Raw genomic sequence first — 26,933 nt, 5'->3', positions numbered from 1 at the left:
AGCTATTAGACAGCATTAAGTAGATCACTTTCCAACTGCCAACCATGGGATCAATATCCTGGACAATATTTCAATAAAGAAAGGCAGAGGAGTTTGCTGTGATGCCTTATTTTCCCCACACAGCTATTTTATTGTAATGCCCAAGACTGTCATGTAAACATTTCCCTGATAGGAATTTTTTACACCTTGTAAATTCATATTACCTTTACAATCCAGGCCTTTGCAATAAATCTTCCTCAACTATTACCACCATAAAGCAGATAAAATAAAGCCACCACAATACAGCAGAGGTCAGTTTTGATTTATTTTACTTCAGTGACTATATTTTAAGAGTACTTCCACCTAACGTGAAAAACGTTGTAGCCACATTTTTAAAAAAAATTATCATTATTATTCTCACATTCCTTTACAACTTAGTAAACGTACCAATGAAGCCTATATGTGAATGGTACTAATAAGGCTAAATTTGTGTTGCTTTTCCAATGTACAGAAACCATTGATCCACCCTTTTCCCTGATTTACTGCTTTACTGCAGAATAATGGTAGGTGGGGGAAACAACACTCCGGTTGACCTGCTGATCAAGTACACTCAGAGATATTTAACCCTCCCCTCATTTCTTTGAAACGACCAAATTGTAAGCAAGATGTTCAGGAAGTCACTTTGCTTGATAATAAGCTAAGATCTGGTTCATAACTGGATGTGATAGATGATACTACGTTGGACCAATCAGACTGATTGTGAATCAATATTTTTCCGGGGCCTCTGTATTTGTAGTTTTTATTTTAGTCAGCCCAATGTAATTTACCTAGTTTGAATGCATTATGGCCTTGTGGGAGAAGCCAGAGAGTGGTGGTAGATGATTGTCTCTCTGACTGGAGGCCTGTGAATAGTGGTGTGCCTCAGGGATCGGTGCTGGGTCCATTGTTCATCATCTATACCAATGATCTGGATGATAATGTGGTTAACTGGATCAGCAAGTTCATGGATGGCACCAAGATTGGGGGTGTAGTGGACAGCGAGGAAGACTATCAAAGCTTGCAGTGGGATCTGGGCCAGCTGGCTGGAAAATGGCATATGAAATTTAATGCAGACAGATGCAAAGTGTCGCACTTCGGTTGAACCAACCGGGTTAGGTCTTGCACAGTAAATGTTCGGCCACTGAGGACTGCTTTAGAACAAAGGCATCTGGGATTACAGGTCCAAAATTCCTTAAAAGTAGTGTCACAGGTTGACAGGGGCATTATAAAAAAAGGCTTTTGAACACAGGAGATGGGATGTTATGTTGAAGTTATACAAGACGCTGGTGAGACCTAATTCGGAGTATTGTGTGCATTTCTGTTCACCTACCTACAGGAAAGATGTAAATGAGAGAAAATTTACAAGGATGTTGCTGGGTCTGGAGGACCTATGTTAAAGGAACGATTGAATAGGTTAGGATTTTATTCCTTGGAATGTAGAAGATTGAGGGGAGATTAGATAAAGGTATACAAAATTATGAGGGGTAAATGCAAGTAGGCTTTTGGTGGGACTACAGCCAGATGTCATGAGTGAAGGAAGAAAAGTGAAAAGTTTAATGGGAACCTGGGGGGAAATTTCTCCACTCAGAAGGCTGTGAGAGAGTGGAATGAACTGCAGTGCAAGAGGTGTATGCCAGCTCAATTTCAATGTTTAAGAGACATTGGATAGGTACATGGTCCCGGTGCAGTTTATATGGTTTGGCATGGCCAGGATAGGTCGAAGGGTCTGGTTTTGCACTGAATGTTTATATGACTCTATGAGAGAGATCAGTTAAACATCTTAGGCACAGGAGATTCTGCAGGTGCTGGTAATCTAGAGCAACACACACAAAATGCCAGAGAAACACCATAGTCTCCTCAAAACTTGGGCCTGAGTACCTCCCTGTATAACTGGATCCTCAGTGACCTTATCAAGAAACCACGGTCAGTGCAGATTGGCAATAACATCATCTCCTCGCTGACAATTAACACAGGTGCTCATCAAAGAAACATACTGAGCCCACTGTTCAAATCTCTCTTTACTGATGCCTGTGTGGCTAGGCAGCATACAACCCAGGAGAGGGATAATACATCAGCCATAATGGAATAGCGGAGCAGAATTAGGCCATTTAGCCCATTGAGTCTGTCCCATGATTCCATCATTGCTGACTTATCATCAGAGGGAGAAGATGGGAGAACACACACCAGTCCTCACTGAGGGGTCAGTGGTGGAAAGGGTGAGAGGTTTCAAGTTCCTAGAAGTCAACAGCTCAGAGAGTCTATCTTAGGCTCGACACGTTGATGCGATCATGAATAATGTATTCCTGTGCCTCGACATCTTTGGAAGTTTAGGGAGATTTAGTACATCACCAAAGACTCTAGTACATGATGATCAGTGATGGGAAATCTAATTAAATATGTTTGATTCAAAGAGGGTTCAGGGGATTGTAGACTCAGCCTCCCTTATCATGTGCACAACCCTCTCCACCATCGAGTCATTTTCAAGAGGCAGTGTCTCAAGAGCATTAAACGAGAGAGAGACACACACACAGACAGAATGAACAGTTCACTGGGTTTTAATGAGAGCTCTACTGAACTAAGGAAATTAATAAACACTAGACCAACAGGATCGCTAACTAAAAACTCTCAAGCAAACTGAAAACTAACGGCATCACTGTGACTCAAAAGCAGTAACCTAGAACTAGACTAAAACTGTTCCTTTAACATCATCTATCTAACTCCCTCACCTTCTTTCCTAGAATACACTGTTCACTGTTATGTTTTAAACAAGACTTAGCAAGACTGAAACTAAAGGAAGGAAGATAAATGCAATTACAAACAAACCAAAACTGGCTGGAATATGTGCATACTCACATGTGTGAAGGCCACCTCTCTTCAGCTGCCCACCTGAGAGAGCGCACCAGACTCCAATTGCAAACAAGTCTGCAATTGTGCCAGCATCCCTCTTTCCCTGTCCCTCGCAAGGCAAAGCTCCAGACTTGCCAAAGGCCTATGCCCACTGGAGGCCCTGGATGAGAGACTTGTCCAGGATGTGTTGATTAGGAACCCAAGAACGTTTCTCTGGGCCATACCAGGAAGGAGAGGCAGATGATAGGACAAAACTGCAGTCAGTGGGATGGTTTGCAGTGAAAAAGCAGATAAATTGGGAAAATCAAGAGATGCTGGATCCCAAAAGAGAATTTGTGGAATACCTGTAAGATTGCTTTTTGGAGCAGCTTGTGGTTGAGCCCACGAGGGGATCAGCATTTCTGGACTGAGTGTTGTGTAAAGAACCAGTTATGATTAGGGAGTTTAAGGTAAAGAAACCCTGTGGAAACAGTGGTCATAAGATGATAGAATTCACCTTACAATTAGAGAGGGAGAAGCTAAAGTCAAATGTATTGGTACCTCAGTGGAGGAAAGGGAATTACAGAGACATGAGAGAGGAGGTATCCAAGGTTGATTGGAAGGGGACACTAGCAGGGATGATGGCAGAGTAGAAATGGCTGGAGTTACTGGGAGCAATTCAGAAGGAGCAGGATAAATGCATCCCTAAGCAGTATTCTAAAGGCTGGATGATGCAACCATGGCTGACATGGAAGTTAGAACCAGCATAAAAGCAAAAGAGAGGGCATGTAATTGAGTAAAAATTAGTGGGAAATTGGACAGCTGCAAAATGATGCTGGAGAGAGGTAGTAATGAGGGACAAGGAAATGGTGGATGAACTGAATAAGTATCTTGCATCAGTCTTCACTGTGGGAAACAATTGTACAGTGTGTCAGGGGGAGAAGTGAGCGCAGTTGCTATTACTAGGGAGATGGTGCTTGGGAAACTGAAAGATTTGAAGATAGTTAAGTCACCTGGACCTAATGCACCAGGGTTCTAAAAGAGGTAGCTGGAAAGATCGAGGAGGCATTAGTAATGATCTTTCAAGAGTCACTAGATTCTAGCACGATTCCAGAGGACTGGAAAATTGCAAATGTCACTCCACATATCAAAAAGGCGGGGAGGTAGAAAAAAAGGAAATTATAGGCCAGTTACCCTGACTTCAGTGGTTGGAGAGATATTGGAGTTGATTGTGAAGGATGCGGTTTCAGGGTACCTGGAAGCACAGGACAAAATAGTCCAAAGGCAGCATGGTATCCTTAAGGGAAAGTCTTACCTGACGAATCTGTTGGCATTCTTTGAAGAAATAACAAGCAAGATAGAGAAAGGAGAATGGGTGTATGTTGAGTACTTGGATTTTCAGAAGGCCTTTGACAAGGTGCCGCACATGAGGTTGCTAAACAAGATAAGAGCCCGAAGTATTACAAGGTAAGATATTAGCATGGATAGAGCATGTGCTCTAGTGGCAAAGAGTGGAAATAAAGGGATCATTTCTGAGTTGGCTGCCAGTGACTCATGGTGTTCCACAACGGTCTGTGTTGGGACTGCTTCTTTTCATGTTTTATGTCAATAATTTGGATGATGAAATTGATGGCTTTATGGCCAAGTTTGCAGATGATAGATGGAGGGGCAGGTACTGTGGAGGAAGCAGAGAGACTGCAGAAGGACATAGAGATTAAGAGAATGGGCAAAGATCTGGCAGCTGGAATTCAGCATTGGGAAGTGCATGGTCATATGCTTTGGTAGAAGGAATAAAAGCATAGAGTATTTTCTAAACAAGAAGGAAATTCAAAAATCCAAGCTGCAAAGGGATGTAGGAGTCCACATGTAGGATTCCCTAAAGGATAATTAGCAAGTTGAATCGGTGGCAAAGAAGGCAGATGCAAAATTTTAGCATTCATTTCCAGAGGACTAGGAAAGCAAGGGTGTAATGCCGAGGCTGTATGAGGCACTGGTGAGGTCTCACTTGAAGAATTGTGAGTGGTTTTGGGCCCCTTATTCGAAAACAGATATGCTGACGTCGGAGAAGGTTCAGAGGAGAATGTTTCCAGGAATAAAGGATTATCATATGAGCAGTGATTGAAACCTCTGGGCCTGCACTCTTGGAATTTAGAAGACTGAAGGGATCGCATTGGAACCTATTGAATGTTGAATGGCCTGGATAGATTGGATATGAAGAGAATATTTCCTTTAGTGGAGGAGTCTAGGTCCAGGGGCACAACCTCAAGATAAATAGATGTCCATTTAGAACAGAGATGAGGGGAATTTCTTTAGTTAGAGGGTGGTGAATCTGTGTAATTGATTACACAGGCAGGTGTGGGGCCAGGTCACTAGGCACACTTAAGGTGGAGGTTGATAGGTTTTTGAGTAGTTAGGGTGTGAAAGGTTATGGGGAGAAGGCAGGAGAACGGGGTTAAGAGGGAAATGGTGGAGCAGCCTCAATGGTTCGAATGGCCTGATTCTGCTCCTATGTCTCATGTTTTATAGGGTGACTGGAGTAAGGGGGTGTGGAAGTCACTGGCTTGAGCTGAGAAACATGGAACACTGGGTGAATCTTCATGGAAGGTTGTAGGCGCAGCCAATAGGAGGCTCTGTTAATAGCCCTCTCCGCTACTAATGGTCCCATGTCACATGGCTCCAACTTGCGGCTTTCTACTCTCAGTGAAAGAGCTCCAGACTCCAGCCAGACTTTTTCCTCCTGGTCACCTGTAACTGATACATTATTATATTATTTTAGATTTAAAACTTACTTACAGAAGATTTTTCCGAGATCAGACCTGAAGTCTGACACCATCAGATTCAAGAACAACTTCAACCATTTGGTTCTTGAACTAACCAGTGAAACTTTAATCACTGCTGTTCAGCAGCACTCTGACCAATTTGATCACTTCAACTAAAATTATTATTTGTTCTAATTGTGTTTTTTGTAAAAATTGTGTACAAGTTGCAGGGTTTAATTTACATTTTATTCTTGTGAATGTTCATAAGATGCTATGTGTTGTGAAGCTTGGCAAATAAGTTTTCATTGCATTGTGCATACCTATAGTTGTGCATATAATTGCATATACACATAGTTGCACGTGTGACAATAAAATTGACTGACTTTGCCATGGACTCTGAGAAGGCTAACTGGAGAAATCTCTTGAAGGGCTGACACAGGTGCAGTGGCTTGAATGGCTTGTCTGAATTTTATTTTGGCATAGTGTTAAGATAATCTGAGCTGTGTGATATACAGGAACTGAATACCCTGGATCTCAGCCTTCAGAGTTATTCCCAGTAAGGCATTCATCATTGTACGCTTTGATCTGCCTTAATCTAATGTTTTGTGATATTTTGAGAATTATTGTTTTTAAGGTATTGTTAATATAATATGACCTATAATATAAACTCATACAATATAATACAATATGACAACTCCCTGACCTTTATTATTGCCTTGGAGAGAGATAGAAACAGACATGGGTAAACATGAGGAAGTATTCAATTGGGGAGGGGGAATTTTAGTGCTATTAGGCAGGAACTGGGGACCATAAATTGGGAATAGAAAACAGCATTTTGTTTAGGGAGCACTTGATAGGTGCTGGATTGGTTTGTCCCACTGAGGTAGGAGAAGGATGGTAAGGTTGTCAAGAGATGTGGAACATCTAGTCAAGAGAGAAGAAAGAAATTTACTTGTGGTTTAAGAAGCAGGGGTCAGACAGGCCTCTGGAGAGTTACAAAGTAGCCCGGAAGGATCTGAAAAATGGACTAAGGGAAGCTGGTAGGGATCTTGAGAAGGCCTTTGCGAGTAGAATTAAGGGAAACCCCAAGGCATTCTGAATATATGTGAAGAACTGGAGAATAGCCAAAGTGAGGGATATAGATATAGTCGAGGGAATGTGCCGGGAGTTAGTGGAGGTCCTTAAAGATTACTCTGCTTCAGTATTCACCAGTGAGAGGAAACTTAGTGATTGTGAGGACAGTGTCAAACACGCTGATATGATGGAATATGTTGATGTGAAGAAAGAGGAAAAAAGAACTCTTCAAAAACTTTAGGGCAGATAAGACCAAGGGGCCAGCTGGGATGTATCCCAGGTTACAGCAGAAGCAAGTGAAGAGATTTCTGCACCTTTGACAATAATCTTTGCATCCTCACCTGGCCACAGAAGCCATACTAAATGACTGGAGGGTGGCATCTCTTATTTTTTTGGAGACTCTCATCTCTTGTTTCCAGTCCTGCTGAAGGGTCCTGGCCCGAAACGTCAACTGTTTACTCTATTCCATAGATGTTGCCTGGCCTCTGACATTTTGTATGTATTAATTATTCAAGTGTTATTCCATTGTTCAAGACAGGAAGTGTGGACAACCCAGGGAATTATAAACTAGTGAATCTTAGTTCAGTGGTGGAAAATTATTGGAGAGATTCTTAGAGACTGGATTTATGAGTATTTGGAGAAGGATGGTCTGATTAGGGATAATCAGAATGGTTTTGTGAGGGGTAGATCATACCTAACAAGCTGGATTGAATTCTTTGAGGATGTGACAAAGCACACTGATAAAGGTAAGAATGGTGGATGTTATGTATATGGATGTTAGTATGGTGTTTGACTGGGTTCCTATGGCAGGCTCATTCAAAAAGTCAAGAGGCATAGGATCTGTGGGAAACATGACTGTTTCAGTATAGAACTGAATTGCCCACAGAAGGCAGAGGGTGATAATAGATGGTGAGTATTTTGCCAGGAGGTCAGTGACCAGTGGTTTTCTGAAGGGATCTGTTCTGAGACCCCTGCTCTTTATGATTTTTACAAATGACTTAGATGAGAATGTGGAAGGGTGGGTTAGTATGTATACAGATGACACAAAGGGTTTTGGAATCGTGGATAGAATTGAAGGTTGTTGAAGGGTGCAATGGAACAATGACAGAATGCAGAGCTGGGCTGAGACATGGCAGATGGAGTTCAACCTCAAAGTGTGAAGTGGTAGGTTGGATTTGAAGGCAAACTACAAGGTTAATGACAGGATTCTTGCCAGTGTTCAGGAACAGAGGGATCTTAGGGTACACATCCATAGGTCCCTCGAAGTTACCATGCAAATTGCTAGAATTGTTAAGATGACATAGGGTTTGTTGGCCTTTGTATGGCGATTGAGTTCAAGAGTTGTGAGGTATTGTTGCAGCTCTATAAAACCCTGGTTAGACCATATTTGGAATACTGTGCTCAATGCTATTTACTTCATTACAGGAAGGTTTTAGAGTGGATGCAAAGCAGATTTACCAGCAAGCTGCCTGAATAAGAAGATAGATTGAGCAAGCTAGTGCTTTTCTCTTTGGAGTGAAGGAGAATATTAGGTAACTTCATAGAGGTGTACAAAATGATAATAAGCATAAATAGAGTGGATAGCCAAAGATATTTCCACAAGGTGAAATTACTAATATAACAGGCTACAATTTTAAGATGACTGGAGCAAAGTATAGGATTGATGACGGAGGTAACTTGTTTTTACACAGGACATGGTGGGTGCATGGAATTCCCTGCTAGGGGTGAAGGTAGAGACAGATACATTAGGAACATTTAAGAAACTCTTAGAAAGGCACATGGTTGATATGAAGAACAGAGGGCTATTTGGGACAGAAGAATAAGATTGCCCTTAGGGTAGCATTATGAGGTCAGCACAACATTGTGGGCTGAAGGGCTTGTTCTGTGGTGTAATGTTGTATGTTCTATTTGTTAGAATTTCATTCAACTTGAAGAATGGAAGGAGTATGTAGTAGATTGTAGATTAAATAAAAGGCTCACTCAGGATGTCAAAATCATGAGAAAAGTTAGAATGGTTCCTGCCATGTAAGTGCTTTTGCCCAAACTGATTTTTAAAATGGCAACGTTCAATGAGGTAAGGGGAATGTTCTAATCCCCATTCAATGCATGGCCTGTGTCTCTGTATTATATAGAGACCTATGACAACACTGGAGAAGTTACAAGATTCAGCGGCAGGGATGGGAGAGACTGAGCATATGACAACTGTTGCCCACCCTGGTGATTCACCAGTCGCAGCTTTATGGGAGAGTAGCAAAGAGAAAGAGAAAGCCACTCTTGAAAAAACTCACATGAAGTTTCAGCTAGAGTTTGCCAGAAGGCATGGGAGACTCTGAAGTCAGCTGCAAAAAGGTTCTATTGTCTGAACAAACCAAAACTGAGCTTTTTGGCCATTAGACTAAACACTATGTTTGAACACCACACATCATCAGAAACACACTATCCCTGATGTCTGCATCATTCTATGGGGATGCTTCACTGCAGCAGGCCCTGGATGGCTTGTGAAGGTTGAAGGTAAAATAAATGCAGCAAAATACAGGGAAATCCTGGATGAAAACCTGATGCAGTCTGCAAGAGAACTGCAACTTGGGAGAAGATTTGTTTTCCAGCAAAACAATGACCGCAAGCATAAAGCCAAAGTTATACAGGAATGGCTTAAAAACAACAAAGTTAATGTCCTGGAGTGGCCAAGTCAGAGTCCAGACCTCAATCCAATTGTGGATTTGTGGCTGGATTGAAAAGAGCTGTTCACTCATGATCCCCATGCTATCTGACAGAACTTGAGTTGTTTTGTACGAAAGAATGGGGAAAAATTGCACTGTCAAGATCTGCAAAGCTGATAGAGACCTAACCACACAGACACAAGGCTGTAATTGCTGCCAAAGGTGCATCTACTAAATACTGACTTGAGGGGGGTGAATATTTATGCAATCAATTATTTTGTGTCTTTTATTTGTAAATAATTTAGATCACTTTGTAGAGATTTGTTTTCACTTTGATGTGAAAGATGCTTTTTCTGTTGATCAGTCAAAAAGCCAAATAAAATCCTCTGTGATTCAATGTTGTAAAACAAAAAGGCATGAAAACTTCCGGAGGTGGGGGTGGTGGTGAATACTTTTTATAGGCACTGTACTCCTTGGAAAGTTAGTTAAGTTTTTAGAAAGTTAGGCAGCATCTATGGAAAATTATAAACCCTGGGGACTATACGATGTCTAGATAGAAGTTAAGATACAGCTGAGCTTCAAGTATCAAACCACAGAAAGATAGATTAGAATGAAGATATGGTGAGAATTAAAGTGACAGGCAACGTAAAGTTCAGTGTCACCCTTGTGGACAGGACTCCAAAACGTTCACCTAATTTGGATTTTGTTTTCCCACTGTAAAGGAGACCACACTGGAAACATTGCTGTACATGAATGCAGAACATACTACAGCACAGTAAAGGCTCTTTGGTCTATAATGTTGTTCTGACCGTTTAACCTACTCCAAGATCAATCTAACCCTTCCCTCCCAGATAACCCTCCATTTTTCTATCACATGTGTGTCTATCTAAGAACCTCTGAAATGTCCCTAATGCATCTGCATCTACGATCACCACCCTGTTTGTATAAAACTTGCCTTTTTCATCACCCTGTGCTCTCCTGTGATGCCTACCCTGGGAAAAAGTCTCTGGCTTCCATCAATGCCTGTTATCATCTTGTACATCCCTATCAAGCCACCTCTCATCCTCCTTCACACCAATGGGAAAAGCCACAAGTTACTCAACCTATCCTCATAAGACATACTCTCCAGTCAAGGCAGTGTCATGGTAAATCCCCTCTGCAAACTCTCTAAAACATCCCCATGCTTCCTATAATGAGGCAACCAGAACTGAACACATTATTTCAAGTGTGGAGTAACCAGGGTTTCATTACCTCATGGCTCTTGAGCACAATACTCTGACTAATAAAGGCCAAAACATCACAAGCCTACTTAACTACCCTATGAACTTGCACAACAACTTTGATGGATCTATGGAAGTGAACCCCAAGCTCCTTTTTCTCCACACAGCTAAGAATCCAGCCATTAACCCTGTATTCTGCCTTCAAATTTGACTCTCCAAAGTGAATCACTTCACACATCTTTGGGTTGAACCATTACTACCCTTGTGATAGCCAAGTCTTTGTAAAGGACACAGTGTCATAGTTCAATGTATTGACCCATGCTCTAAGTTCATTGCCATTGTTCCTGATACTTCTCACATTAAAATAGATATACCTCAACCCATCCAACTGATTGCAACTTTGCCCAATCGAGTGCCTATCATTCCTCACACTCCCTACCTCTACACCAACTGCTCCACACCATGGCCTGTCAGTGTTGTTCCAATCCTCTTGCAAAACCAGTTTAAACCCCAACAGCCATACCAACTCTGCCCACAAGAATATTGACCCTGGCCAACTTCAGGGGTAACTTGTACTTTTTGTATCGGTCATACATTCCCCAGAAGAAATCCCAATGATCCACAAATAAAGTAAGATCAAAAACAAAATTAATGCAAAGCTGGTGGAAATCTGAAATGAAAACAGAAATTTCTAAAAACACTCAAGAGATCGGGCAGGTTAATGTAATGAAGTGAGGAGAAAATAAATAGGAAGGAATTCAATATGTTTCCATGATCATTTCATCTAATCATAATGATCCCCATTATAACATATTGCAACTTTGTACATTCCAACATCATTATTCCTTTGTAACAGTTGCTATAACAGTTGAAGTCTCTGATCTAACCTTAGAGTCTTGTAGCTGTACTGCATTGAAACAGGCTTTTGGCCAAATTGTCCATGCCGTCCAACTTGGCAGACTGAGCTAGTCCTGTGTGATTGCATTTATGATGTCTGTGGATAGGAAAGGTTTAGAGTCTATCCACAGAACTGTACAAATCATAAATACAAGTGATTCTGAGGTGCTGAAAATCCAGAGTAACAGATACAAAATCTGGAGGAACTCAGCAGGTCAGGCAGCATGCGGCTGTTGTCGTCTGGCAGACTGACCTCCACCTTGCTGAGGCCAGTTGACAACTCACAGACACCTCCTCTTACCTACCCTTTGAAAAGAACCTCACTTAGGACCATCAGACTCTCACACCATCACCTACCTCATCAACCCTGGAGATCTCCCATCCACAACCTCCGATTTCATAGTTCCCTTACCCCACAGTGCTTGTTTCTATCTCCTACCCAAGATCCACAAATCTGACTGTCCAGGTAGGCACATTGTGTCTGCCTGTTGCTGCCCCACTGAACGTGTGTCTGCATATCTGGACTCCATTTTATCTTTTCTTGGTTCAGTCCCTTCCCGCTTACATCCATGACACTTCACATGCTCTTTATCTTTTATACAACATTCAATTTCCTGAACTGATTGCCTCATTTTCACCATGGATGCCTAGTCCCTATACACTTCTATCCCCCCAGGAAGGCCGGAAAGCTCTCCGCTTTGCTCTCGACAACAGACTTCAGCAGTTCCCCTCCACCACCACCTTCCTCCATCCGGCAGAACTGGTTCTCACACTCGACAATTTCTCTTTTGGCTCCTCCTACTTCAGACCCAAGGTGTAGCCACGGGGACCCGCATGAGACTCGGCTGTGCCTGCCATTTTGTTGGCTGTGTGGAACAATCCATGTTTGAAACCTTCACTGGTAATGCTCCTCAACTCTTTCTGTGCCACATGGACAACTGTATTGGTGCTTCTTCATGCTGAGCTTATCAATTTTATCAACTTTGCCTCTAATTTCCACCCTGCCCTTAAATTCATTTGATCCATTTCTGACATCTCTCGATCTCTCCATCTCCATCTCTGGGGACAGATCTCTCCATCTCCATCTCTGAGGACAAATTGTCTATTGATCTCTTTTATAAACCCCCTGAAATTTAGAGCAATCTTGACTTTACTTCTTACCACCCTGACATCTGTAAAAATATTATTCCCTTTTCTCACTTCTTTCGTCCCCACCACATCTGCTCCAAAGTTGAAGCTACTCTTTCCAGAACATTGTAGATGTCTCACTTCTTCAAAGAATGAGTTGCCCTTGCTCCACCCTTGGTATTGTCCTCTCTCACTTCTCCTCCAATACCTGGACATCTACCCTTACCCCATTTTCCATCACCTAAACAGGAATAGACTTTCTCTTGTCCATACCTACTACACCATGAGCACATCGATCTCCATAACTTCCACCATGGGATCCTAACACCAAATGCATCTTTACCCCCCCCCCCCCAATTCTCTGAAACCCATGAGGATAGTGGTTTCTATGATTCTCTTACACAAGAAAATCTGCAGATGCTGGAAATTCAAAGCAACACATACAGAACACAAGAAGAATGATCTCGGCCCAAAACGTCAACTGTTTACTCTTTTACATAGATGTTGCTGGCCTTCTGAGTTCCTCCAGCATTTTGTGAGCATCTATGGTTTCCTTGTCAATTCATCCCTCCCCACTAATCTCACTCTTGGCACTTACAGTGATAATGGGAACACCTGCACATTCACCTCATTCAGAGACCCGAACAGTTCTTCCAGGAGGGGCAACACTTCACTCTGTAAATATGTTGGGATTGTCTACTGTATCCAGTACTCCTGATGTGACCCCCTCTACACTGGTGAAACCCAATATAGATTAAGGGACTGTTTTGCTGAGCACCTTCACTCCACCCGCAGCAAGCAGGTTTTCCTGGTGGCCAACCATTTGAATTCTAATTCACGCTCCCATTCTGACACGTTGGCTCACGGCTTCCTCTTCTGCCATGATGTGGCACATCTCAGGTTGGAGTTTGGAATACCTCATATTCCAACTGGGTAGCCACCAAACTGATAGCACGAACATCTACGAGGGGTGATTGATATGTTTGTGGCCTAAGGTAGAAGGAGTCAATTTTAGAAAACCTAGCACGTTTATTTTTCAAAATAGTCCCCTCCTACGTTTACACACTTAGTCCAGCAGTCATGGAACATATGGCTATTCAACTTATCTATTCCCCTTGTCATTTTATAAACTTCTATAAGGTCACCTCTCAACCTCCTATGCTCTGGGTGAAGGGGGAGGCATGGGAGTTAGCCTAATCAGCATCTCCTTTTAGCCCAACACACACAAACTGCTGGAGGAACTCGGCAGGTCTGGTAGCATCCATGGAAATGAACAAATAGTTGACATTTCAGGGCTGGAAAAGAAAGGAAAAAACACCGGAATAAAAGTGAGGGGGAAAGGGATAGTTAAAGGTAAAAAGTGAAGTTAAGTGGGTGGAAAAGGTAATTAGCTGGAGTAAAAGGAATCTGATAGAAGAGGAGAGTGGACTATAGGAGAAAGGGAAGGAGGGGGGGGGGGGCACCAGGTCAGGCAGTATCTATGGAAAGGAATAAATAATCGATTCTTCGGACAGAACCCTAACGAAGGGTCTCGACCCAAAAAGTTGACTGTTTATTTCTTTCCGTAGATGCTGCCTGACCTGCTGAATTCCTCCAGCATTTAGTATGTGTCGGTCTGGATTTCTAGCAGTTGCAGAATCTCTTAAAACCATAAGAACATTAAACATAGTGTAGAATTAGGCCATTCAGCCCATCGATTCTGCTCCACCATTCCATCATGGCTGATCCCGGATCCCACTCAACCCCATACACCTGCCTTGTGTTTATCCTTTAACCCACCGGTCCAAGTAAAATCCTTGTAAATCCTTTTTGGCATCTTTTCCATTTTAATAACATTCTTCCTATAGCAGGGCAACCACAAATGTGCACAATGTTCCAAATTTGGCCACAGCAACGTCTTGTACAAGTGTAACATGATGTCCCAGCTTCCATAGTCATGAAGGCAAGTATATCAAATGCTTTCTTGCCATCCAGTCTACCCATGTCATTACATTCAGGGAAGCATATACAAGCACCCCTGGGTCTCTCTATTCTGCAACACTCTCCAGGGTCCTAGTCTTCACTATGAAAGTCCAGCCTTGATATATTAACTAAACTCAACATCTTGCACTTATCAGGTTTAAACTTCCCCTACTATTCCTCAGACTGCTGGCCCAGTTGATCAAGATCCCATTGTAATCTTACAAAACATTTTTAACTGTTTCACTTCCATAACTTCCTTCACGCGATCACTTACACAATCTCAAGACAGAGTTTAAGGTTGCGGGTCCATTACTTGTGGTGAGTATGCCAGATTTATAAAGTAAACAACCTGTCAGGATTTCCTACAGAGCTTGAGAATGCAGGAGCCATTGCTTGTGGTGTGCAGTGCCAGACTTGAAAAGTGGGTGGGGCCTGTTGGGGCTTTCTGCAGAGCTTGAGATCATAGGGACTGTCACTTGAGGTGAGGAGCACCAGATTTAAAATGCAGGTAGGGTCTATCGAGCCTGAGTTCCTTTGGGTTATTAGACACCTGGCAAGGGACAATAAAAAAGAAGTTAGGCTGAAGTAGGACAGCTGTTGTGGGAGAGGCCATGGAGTTAGTGTGGGGAAATGAAACTTTGGGGCTAGGTAAGTTGCTCTTTCTTTCTATATTAGTGTCTGGCTGGATAAGTGAGAATGGATACCAGCTCAGTGTTGCGTTCCTTTTGCAAGATGTGGGCGATCTGATTTCTACATCTATGAGAAGTGCGTCGGGTGCCGCTGTTAGGGAACTGAAGCTGGAGCTGGATGACCCTGTGACACAAAGAGGAGAATGAGGAGGAGATAGATAAAAGCTACTGGGAGGTAGTCCCAGCTAAGCTGCGGGAGGCATGTAGCTAGGTGACTGTCAAAAGAGGGAAGGGAATAGGCAAACAGCGCAGAGGATTAGAGTCGTCCACTCAGAAACAAATATATAACTGTGGATACTGTTGGGGAATAATCAACCTGGGGAAAGCTGCAGCAACCTCATTTCTGCCACTGAATCTGATTCTGTGGCTCAGAAGAAATGGGAGAGAAATTTCAAGTTCAAGTTCGAATAGAAAAAGGTAAATCAAGAAAAAGTTTTAGATAAATTCTTTTTATTCCTTGTCTTATTTACATCGGCTCAGTTAGGATAGTAGATATGCCAGGTAGGATAGTTGAATGCTCCGCTTGCAGGATGTGGGAAGGCAGGGAGGCCTTCAGAGTCCCTGATGTCTACAACTGAGAGAGGTGCATCCAGCTGCAGCTTCTAAAAATGTCATGGTCCAGTCCGTGAAGTCCGCATTCTGGTTCACAGTCTGGTCCATTGTTCCTTATTCCAGGCTTTCCGGTTTTCCCTTGAACTGTTGGGTGCTCTAATTGAGGCACCTGATTCTCATTTTGGGCTGGCTACATAAATAGCTCCTGGGTTCAGCTTCATTTGCTGGACTGTTCCCTTCCATTCACCTTCCTCCTGAAGCCTTTGCCTGTAACCTCACTTGTATCGCTGTCAGTTCTACCGCTGGAGCAAGACTGGAGCCTTGCTGTGTCTAGATAAGGAACTGTCTCTGTGTCCACGCCTTCGCTCGGTAGGTCCGACCGTTTGCTACTATCTTGTGTTGGAACTGTCTCTCTGTGTTACATGTACGAGTCCCGGCCCTATGTCCTGCTCCCTAGGAGGGGTCCTGACTCTGTGTAGAGCCCCGGCCCCAAATCCTGTTCCCAAGGAGGGGTCCTGGCTCTGTGTTCCTGTTCTGCCAAGACCAAGTCAAGACTTTGGGGTCTCATCTTGTCCTTGTGCCTCGTCCTGCCCAGGAAAGCCTCGAAGAATCCAAGCCTCATCCAGTCCTGTAGCCACGTCATGTCTTTGCCTAGTTCTGGAGTCCAAGCCCGAGTCAAGACCCAGGTTCTGGGGCCTTGTCCAGTCTCTAGCTCGGAGTCCAAGCCCAGGCTCCTAGTTCCCAGTTCCTGGTCCTGGTCCCGCTTTCCTGTCCAAAGTCCTAGCCCAAATCTGTGTTCCTATCCCAGCTCCTAGTCTGTGTCCTGTCCTGTCCCTAACTCTAGTCCAGTCCAGTTCCAAGTACTTCTGTGTCTTGCATTTGGGTCTGTTCCCAGCGCCTACCCTATGACAAAAAAAATCCAGATAAGGACTTGGTGCTGGAACTGGATGAACTCCGGATCATTCGGGAAACTGAATGGGTGATAGATAGGACATATTGAGAGGTAGTTGCACCCAAGGTGCAGGACACAGGAAACTGGGTAACACCAGGAAGTGGAAAGGGGTTCAGGAGCCAGTGCAGAGTACCACTGTGGCCATCCCCTCAACCACAGGTATATCACTTTGGATACTGTTGGTGTTGACCTAACAAAGAAAAATCACCGTGGTCAGGTCTCTGCCATGAGTCCATCTCTGTGACTCAGAAGGGCAGTGGGGAGAAGAGGCATGCTGTGGTGATAGGGGACTCATTAGTTAGGGGAACAGAAAGGAGTTATATAGGCTGAACAAGATTCCCAGATGGTATGACAGCATTACGTTGAACTCTTCTTCCGTTGCTTACGTCTCCGAGCCTACTACTTTAACAAGGATTCCCCTCCCCCTATTGATGACCCCTTCTCCCGTCTTCAACCCTCCTCCTCCTCCTCCTGCTGGACACCCCTACCGGGCCTTCTACCTGCACTCGATCTTTTCATCTCCAACTGTCGCCGAAACATTAACCGTCTCAACTTCACCACTCCTCTCTCCTGTTCCAACCTCACTCCCTCTGAACGCACTGCCCTCCACTCTCTCCGCATTAATCCTAACATCACCATCAAACCTGCAGACAAAGGTGGTGCCGTAGTGGTCTGGCGGACGGACCTTTACCTCAGTGAGGCCAAACGGCAGCTCTCCGATACCTCCTCTTACTTACCCCCGGAACAGGACCCAACCAAAAAACATCAAACCACTGTCTCCTGTACCATCACTCTAGAGACGTTCCATCCTCAGCCAAAAAACTCATAATTTCCACACCCCGCACTGCTCGCTTTTACCTCCTCCCCAATATCCATTATCCTGACTGTCCTGGTAGGCCTATAGTTTCAGCCTGCTCCTGTCCCACCAAACTTGTATCTGCCTACCTCAACTCCATTTTGTCACCCATAGTTCAGTCCCTTCCTACCTACATCCGGGATACATCCCATGCCCTCCACCTCTTCAATAACTTCCAGTTCCCCGGTCCTGACTGCTTCATTTTCACCATGGATGTCCAATCTTTATACATTTCAATTCCCCATCAAGAAGGCCTCAAAGCCCTCCGCTACTTTCTGGACAATAGACCTCACCAGTTCCCCAACACCACCACATTCCTCAGGTTGGCGGAACTGGTACTCACACTTAATAACTTCTCTTTCAGCTCTTCCCACTTTCTCCAGATCAAGGGTGTAGCTATGGGCACTCGCATGGGCCCCAGCTATGCCTGCCTCTTCGTGGGTTATGTGGAACAGTCTATGCTCCAAATCTATACTGGTACTGCTCCTCAACTTTTCCTTTGATACATTGACGACTACATTGGTGCTGCTTCCTGTACCCATACTGAGCTCGTCAATTTCATTGACTTTGCCTCTAACTTTCACTCGGCCCTCAAATTCACTTGGTGCATCTCGGACACTTCTCTCCCCTTTCTCGATCTCTCGGTCTCCATCTCTGGAGATAGACTGTCCACTGACATCTTCTATAAACCCACTGACTCCCATAACTACCTTGATTATACCTCTTCCCACCCTGCCAAATGCAAAAATTCTATTCCCTATTTCCAGTTCCTCCGTCTCCACCGCATCTGCTCTAAGGATGAGGCTTTCCGTTCCAGGACATCCCAAATGTCCTCTTCCTTTAAGAATCGTGGTTTCCCTTCTGCCGTCATCAATGATGCCCTCACCCGCATCTCCTCCATTTCCCGCACTTCGGCCCTCACCCCATCCTCCCGTCTCCACAACAGGGACCATGTCCCCCTTGTCCTCACCTACCACCCCACCAGCCTCCGGATCCAGCATATTATCCTCCGCAACTTCCGCCACCTTCAACAGGACCCCAACACTAAGGACATCTTTCCCTCTGTACCCCTCTCTGCTTTTGGCAGGGATCATTCCCTCTGCGACTGCCTGGTCCACACATCCCTCCCCACAGATCTCCCACCTGGCACTTGTCCCTGCAAGCGTAAGTGCTACACCTGTCCCTACACCTCCTCTCTTACCACCATTCAGGGCCCCAAACAGTCCTTCCAGGTGAGGCAACACTTCACTTGTGAGTCTGTTGGGGTAATCTATTGCATCCGGTGCGGCCTCCTCTACATCGGCGAGATCCGACGCAGATTGGGGGACCATTTCGTCGAGCACCTACGCTCCGTCCACCACAACAGACAGGATCTCCTGGTTGCCACTCGCTTCAACTCTCCTTCACATTCCCATTCGGATATGTCCATACATGGCCTCCTCTACTGCCATGATGAGGCCAAATTTCGGTTGGAGGAACAACATCTCATATACTGTTGGGTAGTCTCCAGTCCCTTGGTATGAATATCGAATTCTCCAACTTCTGATAATTCCCTCCCTCTCCCTTCCCCCATCCCACCTTCACTCTGTCTCCTCTTCTAGCTGCCTATCACCTGTCATGACTCTGCCTTCTACTCCCCATAGTGCTTTCCCCTTACATTCCTTCTTCACCTCTCCTGCCTATCCCCTCCCTGCTTCCCCTCCCCCACACCTTGGTCTTTCCTCTGATTGGTTTTTCACCCTCCCCTTACCTTTATAGGGCCCCGGCCCCTCCTTCTTTAGTCCTGATGAAGGGTCTCGACCCAAAACATTGACTGCTGCTTTCAACAGATGCTGCCCGACCTGCTGAGTTCAAACAACAACACACACAAAATGCTGGTAGAACACAGCAGGCCAGGCAGCATCTATAGGGAGAAGCGCTGTCGACGTTTCGGGCCGAGACCCTTCGTCAGGACTAACCGAAAGGAAAGATAGTAAGAGATTTGAAAGTAGTGGGGGGAGGGGGAAATGCAAAATGATAGGAGAAGACCGGAGGGGGTGGGATGAAGCTAAGAGCTGGAAAGGTGATTGGCGAAAGTGATATAGAGCTGGAGAAGGGAAAGGATCATGGGACAGGAGGCCTCAGGAGAAAGAAAGGAGTGGGGGGGGGGGGGGAGCACCAGAGGGAGATGGAGAACAGGCAAACAGCTAAATATGTCAGGGATGGGGTAAGAAGGGGAGGAGGGGCATTAACGGAAGTTAGAGAAGTCAATGTTCATGCCATCAGGTTGGAGGCTACCCAGCCGGTATATAAGGTGTTGTTCCTCCAACCTGAGTTTGGATTCATTTTGACAATAGAGGAGGCCATGGATAGACATATCAGAATGGGAATGGGACGTGGAATTAAAATGTGTGGCCACTGGCAGATCCTGCTTTTTCTGGCGGACCGAGCGTAGGTGTTCAGCGAAACGGTCTCCCAGTCTGCGTCGGGTCTCACCAATATATAAAAGGCCACACCGGGAGCACCGGACGCAGTATACCACACCAGCCGACTCACAGGTGAAGTGTCGCCTCACCTGGAAGGACTGTCTGGGGCCCTGAATGGTGGTGAGGGAGGAAGTGTAAGGGCAGGTGTAGCACTTGTTCCGTTTACAAGGATAAGTGCCAGGTGGGAAGGGATGGGGGGGACGAGTGGACAAGGGAGTCGCGTAGGGAGCGATCCCTGAAAAAAGCAGAAAGGGGAGGGGAGGGAAAAATGTGTTTGGTAGTGGGATCCCGTTGGAGGTGGCGGAAGTTACGGAGAATTATACGTTGGATCTGGAGGCTGGTGGGGTGGTAGGTAAGGACAAGGGGAACCCTATCCCGAGTGGTGTTGCGGGTGGATGGGGTGAGGGCAGATGTGCGGAAAATGGGAGAGATGAGTTTGAGGGCAGAGTTGATGGTGGACGAAGGGAAGCCCCTTATGTTTAAAAAAAGAAGACATCTCCTTCGTCCTGGAATGAAAAGCCTCATCCTGAGAGCAGATGCGGCGGAGGCGGAGGAATTGTGAGAAGGGGATAGCCTTTTTGCAAGAGACAGGGTGGGAAGAGAAATAGTCCAGGTAGCTGTGAGAGTCTGTAGGCTTATAGTAGATATCAGTAGATAGGCCGTCTCCAGAGATGGAGACAGAAAGATCAAGAAAGGGGAGGGAGGTGTCGGAAATGGACCAGGTAAATTTGAGGGCAGGGTGAAAGTTGGAGGCAAAGTTAATGAAGTCGACGAGCTCAGCATGCATGCAAGAGGCAGCACCAGTGCAGTCGTCGATGTAGCGAAGGAAAAGAGGGGGCTGAGTTCATCCAGCTTTTTTGTACGTCTTGATTTGACCACAGCATCTGCAGTGTACTTTGTGTTCCCAGATGGTATGTTGCCTCCCAGATGCCAGAGTCTGAGATATCTTGGACTGAGTCCTCACCATTCTCAAGTGGGAGGGTGAACTTCCAGAGGTTTTGGTCCAAGTAGGTACCAATGGCATGGGTACGTTGAGTGACTAGGTGCTGCACAGGGAGTTAGGTGCTAGGTTAAAGGACAGGACCTCCAGAGTTATGATCTCAGGGCTGTTACCTGTGCCACATGCTTGTGAGGCAAGAACTAGGAAGATTACATGGCTAAGGAGTTGGTGTAGGAGGGAGGGCATAACATTCTTGAATCATTGGGCTCTCTTCCAGGGAAAGTGGGACCTATTCAGAAGGGACAGTTTACACCTGAACTAATATCCTAGTGGGAAGGTTTGTTAATGCTGCACAGTAGAGTTTAAACTAGAGTTGCAGGGGGATGGGAACCAGAGTGCCAGAACAGTTAGTGGAGAGGTTGTGGAAGCAGATGCTGGTATGATCTCAGACAAATTTAGGAATCAAGCAGTTGAGCATGGTGTAACTAATGTCCTGAGCTGCATATATTTCAATGCAAGAAGCATCGAAGGAAAGACGGATGAGCTCGGCATGAATCAACATCTGGAAATACGACATTGTAGCCATTAGTGAGACTTGGTTGAAGGAGGGGCAAGACTGGCAGCTCTATACTCCAGGGTTCTGTTGTTTAAGACAACAGAGTGGGAGGGATTAAAGGAGGAGGGGTGGCTTTACTAGTCAGGGAAAATGTCACGACAGTGCTCAGAAAAGACACACTGAAGAATTCAGCTACTGAGGCATTATGGGTGGCACTGAGAAATACGAAAGATACAGCCACATTGATGGGGCTATATTACAGACCATCCAACAGTCCAGGGATTTAGAGGAACAAATCTGTAAAGAGATCACAGACTGTTGCAAGAAACATAAGGTTGTTTTAGTGATTTTAACTTTCTACATATTGACTGGGAATTCCATACTGTTAAAGAACTAGATGAGATAGAGTTCATCAAATGTGCTCAGGAAAGTTTCCTTCATCAGTACGTAGAAGTCCCAATGAGGGAGCGTGCAATACTGGATCAGCTGTTAGTGAATGAGATAGGGCAGGTGACAAAAGTTTCTGTAGGAGATCACTTTGCATCCAGTGACCACAATACCATTAGTTTCAAAGTAAATAAGCATAAAGATAGGTCTGGTCCATGGGTTGAGATTCTAAATTGGAGAAAGGCCAATTTTGGCAGTATAGAAATTATCTTCCAAGTGTGGATTGGGAGAGGCTGTTTTCTGGCAAAGGTGTACTTAGTAAGTGGAAGGCTTTCAAAAGCAAAATTTTGAGAGTATAGAGTTTATACGTGTCTGTCAGAATAAAAGGTAAAGATAACAAGCATAGGGAACCTTGGTTTTCAAGAGATATTGAGGCTCTGGTTAAGAGAGAAACGGAAGTGCATAGCAGGTATGGGCAAATAGGAACAAATGAGGTCCTTATGGAGTATCTGAATCTGAATAAGAAATGCAAGAGAACACTTAAGAAAGAAATCAGAGCTAAAAGAAGGCATGAGGTTTCTCTAGTAAACAAGGTGAAGGAGAATCCTGAGGGATTCTGCAGACACGTTAAGAGCAAAAGGATTGCAAGGGACAAAATTGGTCTTCTGGAAGGTCCATGTGTGGAGCCAAAACAGATGGGGGAGATCTTGAATGAATTCTTTGCATCTGTATTTGCTCAGGAAACAGACAGAGTCTATAGAAATGAGGCAGAAGTGAGGATCAACTTCATGGACCCTGTGCAGAGTACAGAGAAAGGGGTGTTTGCTACCCTGAGGCAAATCAGGGCAGATAAATCCCCAGGGCCTGACAAGGTGTTCCCTCAGACCCTACGGCATGTGCAAAAATTGTCTGGGCCCTAGCAGAGATATTTAAAACATCCTTAGTGACAAGGGAGGTACCAGAGGACTGGAAGATAGTCAGTGTTGTTCTGCTGTTTAAAAAAAGCCTCTAAACATAAATTACATAAATCATAGGCTGGTTAGTCTGATAACAATTTTGAATAAGTTATTGGAAGGTATTCTAAGGGACTGGATAAATAAGTATTTGGTTAGACATAAACTGATTAAGGATAGTCAGGATGGCTTTGTGCATGAAAGTTCATGTCTAACCAATCTTAGTGTCTTTCAAGGAAGTTACCAGGAAAGTAGATGAAGGCAAGGCAGTGGTTGTTGTCTAGATGGACTTCCGCAAGGCCCATTTGATAAGTTCCCCTGTGGGAGGTTAGTCAAAAAGGTTCAGTCACATGGCATTAAAGATGAGGTAGTAAATTGAATTAGACATTTGTGGGAGAAGCCAGAGAGTGGCAGTAGATGGTTGCTTCTCTGGCTGGAGGTCTGTGACTGGTGATGTGCCACAGGGATTGGTGTTGTTTCCTTTATTGTTTGTCATCTATATCAATGATCTGGATGATAATGTGGTTAACTGGATTAGCAAATTTGTGGATGACACCAAGATTGGGGGTATAGTGGACAGTAAGGAAAACAATCAGAGCTTGCAGTGGAATCTGCATCAGTTGGAAAAATGGGCTGAAAAATAATAGATGGAATTTAATGCTGACAAGTCCAAGGATTTGTACTTAGGTGGGACCAATCAGGGTAGGTCTTATACAGTGAACAGTAGGGCACTAAGGAGTGTGGTAGAACAAAGGGATCTGAGAATACTGGTCCATAATTCATTGAAAGTGGTGTTACAGGTAGATAGTCATAAAGAATGATTTTGCAGATTGGCCTTCCTAAATCAACGTACTGAGTACAGAACGCAAGCACGAGGAAATCTGCAGATGCTGGAAACTCAAGTAACACACACAAAATGCTGGTGGAACACAGCAGGCCAGGCAGCATCTATAGGAAGAAGCAATGCCAACGTTTCCTGACGAAGTGTCTCGGCCCGAAACGTCGACAGTGCTTCTTCCTATAGATGCCAATATGATGGTTACAGAAAGGCTTTAGGGAATCTTGGCTTTCAAGAGGTATTGCGGTCTTGGTTAAAAAAACAACATGATGCATAACAGGTATAGACAGGTAGGAAAAAAAAGGTGCTTGAGGAGTATACGAAATGCAAAAGAACACTTAAGAAGCAAATCAGGAGGGCCAAAAGAAGATACAAGGTTGCTGTATCAAACAAGATGAAGGAATAACCTAAAGGCTTCTACAGAGGTATTAGGAGTAAAATGATTGCTGTTTGTCATCTATATCAAGGACCTGGATGATAATGTGGTAAAGTGGATATGCACAGATGCAGATGACCCCAATATTGGGGGTGTAGTGAAAAGCTTGCAGTGGGCTATGAATCAATTGATGAAATGGACTGAAAGATGGCAGATGGACTTTAATGCAAACAAGTGTGAGGTGTTGCACTTTGGGAGGACAAACCATGGTAAGCAGTAGGGTAATGAGGAGTGTGGTAGAACAAAGGGATCTGGGAATACAGATCCATAATTCCTTGAAAGTGGCATCACAGGTAGGCGGAGAAAGCTTTTGGCACATTGGCTTTCATAAATCAATGTATTGAGTGCAGGAGTTGGGTATTATATTGAAATTGTTGACACTGGAGAGGCCTAATTTGGAGTACTGTTTCTAGTTTTGGTCATCTACCTATAGGAAAGATGGAAATAAGATTGAAAGAGTGCAGAGAAAGTTTGCAAGGATGTTGCCAGGACTTGAGGAGCCGAGTTAGAGGGAAAAGTTGAATAGGTTACGACTTTATTCCCTAGAACGTAAAGAATGAGGGAAGATCTGCAGAAATATACAAAATTATGAGTGGTATAGCCAGGGCAAATGCAAGAAGGCTTTTTTTTCACTGAGACTAGAACTAGAGGTCATGGGTTAAGGGTGAAAGGGTTTAAAGAGAACATGAGGGGGAACCTTTTTACTCAGAGTGTGATGAGACTGTGGAATAACCTGCAAATGGTGGATGCAGGTTTGATTTCAGCATGTAATAGAAATTTGGATAGGTATGCGGATGGGAGGGGTACAAAAGCCCAAGGTCTGATTGCAGGTCAGTGGGTTTGCTCATACTAAATGGGCTGAAGAGCCTGTTTCAGCGCTGTAGTGTTCTATAACTCTGAGATTCAGCAACTGGGAAAGATTGTTCAATTAATCTTTGTAAAAGTTCTTTCCTAGATAAAGTTGAAGTTCCTTCACTGTGTTTTAAACAGAGCCCCTAATTTGGAAGTGCTCTTAATATTCAGCAAACCAGTGTATAACAGAGAAGCAATGATTCAGGACATTGGCTTTAAATCAGAATTGGAAAATCAACAAATTGTCCTTCAGATTCAATGTCATCAGTATGAAATGTTACTTTAATTTTCCCTCTTTAGATGCTGGCTGACCTGTTGAATGCTTCTGACATATTCGGATTTTTATTCGGATTTACAATATCTGCAGTGCTTTGCTTTTGTGTGTTACATACCACTTATTTTTACTCTATTTACAACACCTTCAATAAAAAAAATTTCCTTAAATGGAGACTTCTTTCAGAAATGATGAAAGGTCATTCACCTGAAATATCAACTCTCTAGAGCAGAGGTTCCCAACTTGGGGTCCAGGAAACCCTCAGTTAATGGTAGGTTGAAAAAAGGGTTGGGAACCCCTGCTCTAGACCTGATAAATATTTACAACACTTTTAATATGTAAATTATTAAAACAGATTTTGTGCTCACATTCAAACTGTTGCTTGTGTTTCTGCTTGCTGCTGCATTTCCTGTATTACTAAAACATGTCTAAAACACCTCTTTGGTTCTACACTCTTCTAATTTCTATATATTTTTTGTTTGGCTACAGATTTGGTCAAGGCATTGCTGGACATGACATTAGTTAACTCCAATCCTCTAATCTCCACATCAGAAACGTCATTAATGTGTGTTCTGCATGGCTCACCTACGCCTAGCCAGATATCAATAGCACGGGATATTGATGCCTACTCAGATCAGCCAAAGGGCACTTTGGAACAGAGCATGACTGAAACAAGTATCTTGTGGAGTACAGCAAAGAAAGATGAAGGAATTGGTGTATTCTTTTGTGAGGGTAAAGTAGAAGATGACATTGCCAAAATTACTACAATTAAAATGTCACAAGAAGGTAAGTCATGCACATAAACGTGTACACAAGTACACACTCATGTAAACCTGGAAGGTGATAGTTCCCCTAGATGGGCTTGGACTGGTGTGAAATATTACTTGGAAGAATCTGCACCTGCCATTGCTTGCAATTCTTGCAAATACTTTTCTTCTTGTTGTAATGATGTCTGTTTACCTTTGATAGGTGTTCAATAGAGAAAACAGTTGCTGGAAAAATCTCCACTTTGTCTTCTTATGACAATGTCAGAGCAACAGTGATCAAATCAGACCAAAGCCTGCAACAGAGAGAGCAATGTTAGTTCAACGGTTCAAGGTCTATTCAGAAATCTGATGCTGGAGGGGTATAAGCTGTTCCTAAAACATTGAGCATGTCTTCAGGCTCCTAGGCTCCTGTTCCTTCCTGAGCCTTGGTAGCAATGAGAAGAGGGCATGTCCTGGATGGTGGGTGTCCTTGATGATGGATGCCACCTTTCTGAGCCATTGTCTTTTAAAGATGTCCTTCATGCTGGGGAGGCTGGTGCCCATGATGAGTGGCTGAGTTTACAACTCTTTTTCCAATCCCATGCAATGGCCGTTCCATACCAGTGTATCAACCAGACTACATCTGTAGAATAGATACCAACTGTGGAGAGGAACAGAATGAGTGTTTCAGGATGATAACCATTAAGATGTTTCTATCTCCAAAGATGTGCTTTATCTGCAGGCTATAGTTGAACCTCACTTCTTCTATAGGAAGAAAAGGAGGAGTTAGTTCGGGCCCTGATGGATATTCTTACATCTTTATTTGGAATAGGTGAGGTGATAGATAATGTTTCTTTGCTTGATATAGGCAGCAAGAAAAAGTGAAGTTACTG

The 26,933-nt window shown here is 44.0% G+C and overlaps 1 protein-coding gene across 2 annotated transcripts in view; it reads left to right on the top strand.

Moving 5' to 3' along the window:
• Positions 1 to 26,933, top strand: part of tek (TEK tyrosine kinase, endothelial) — a 213,710-nt gene that overhangs the window by 10,710 nt on the left and 176,067 nt on the right. For both annotated transcript variants that reach the window (XM_073048693.1, XM_073048692.1), the window contains one exon: positions 25,784 to 26,080. In XM_073048693.1, the coding sequence (XP_072904794.1) occupies positions 25,784 to 26,080 (297 nt within the window). The remainder of the gene's footprint in view (positions 1 to 25,783; positions 26,081 to 26,933) is intronic.

The sequence above is a fragment of the Hemitrygon akajei genome, chromosome 6 (genome assembly GCF_048418815.1).
Source record: "Hemitrygon akajei chromosome 6, sHemAka1.3, whole genome shotgun sequence".
Taxonomy (NCBI): domain Eukaryota; kingdom Metazoa; phylum Chordata; class Chondrichthyes; order Myliobatiformes; family Dasyatidae; genus Hemitrygon; species Hemitrygon akajei.
Note: the sequence above shows the minus strand (reverse complement) of the source record. Positions and strands in the feature narration are given on the sequence as shown.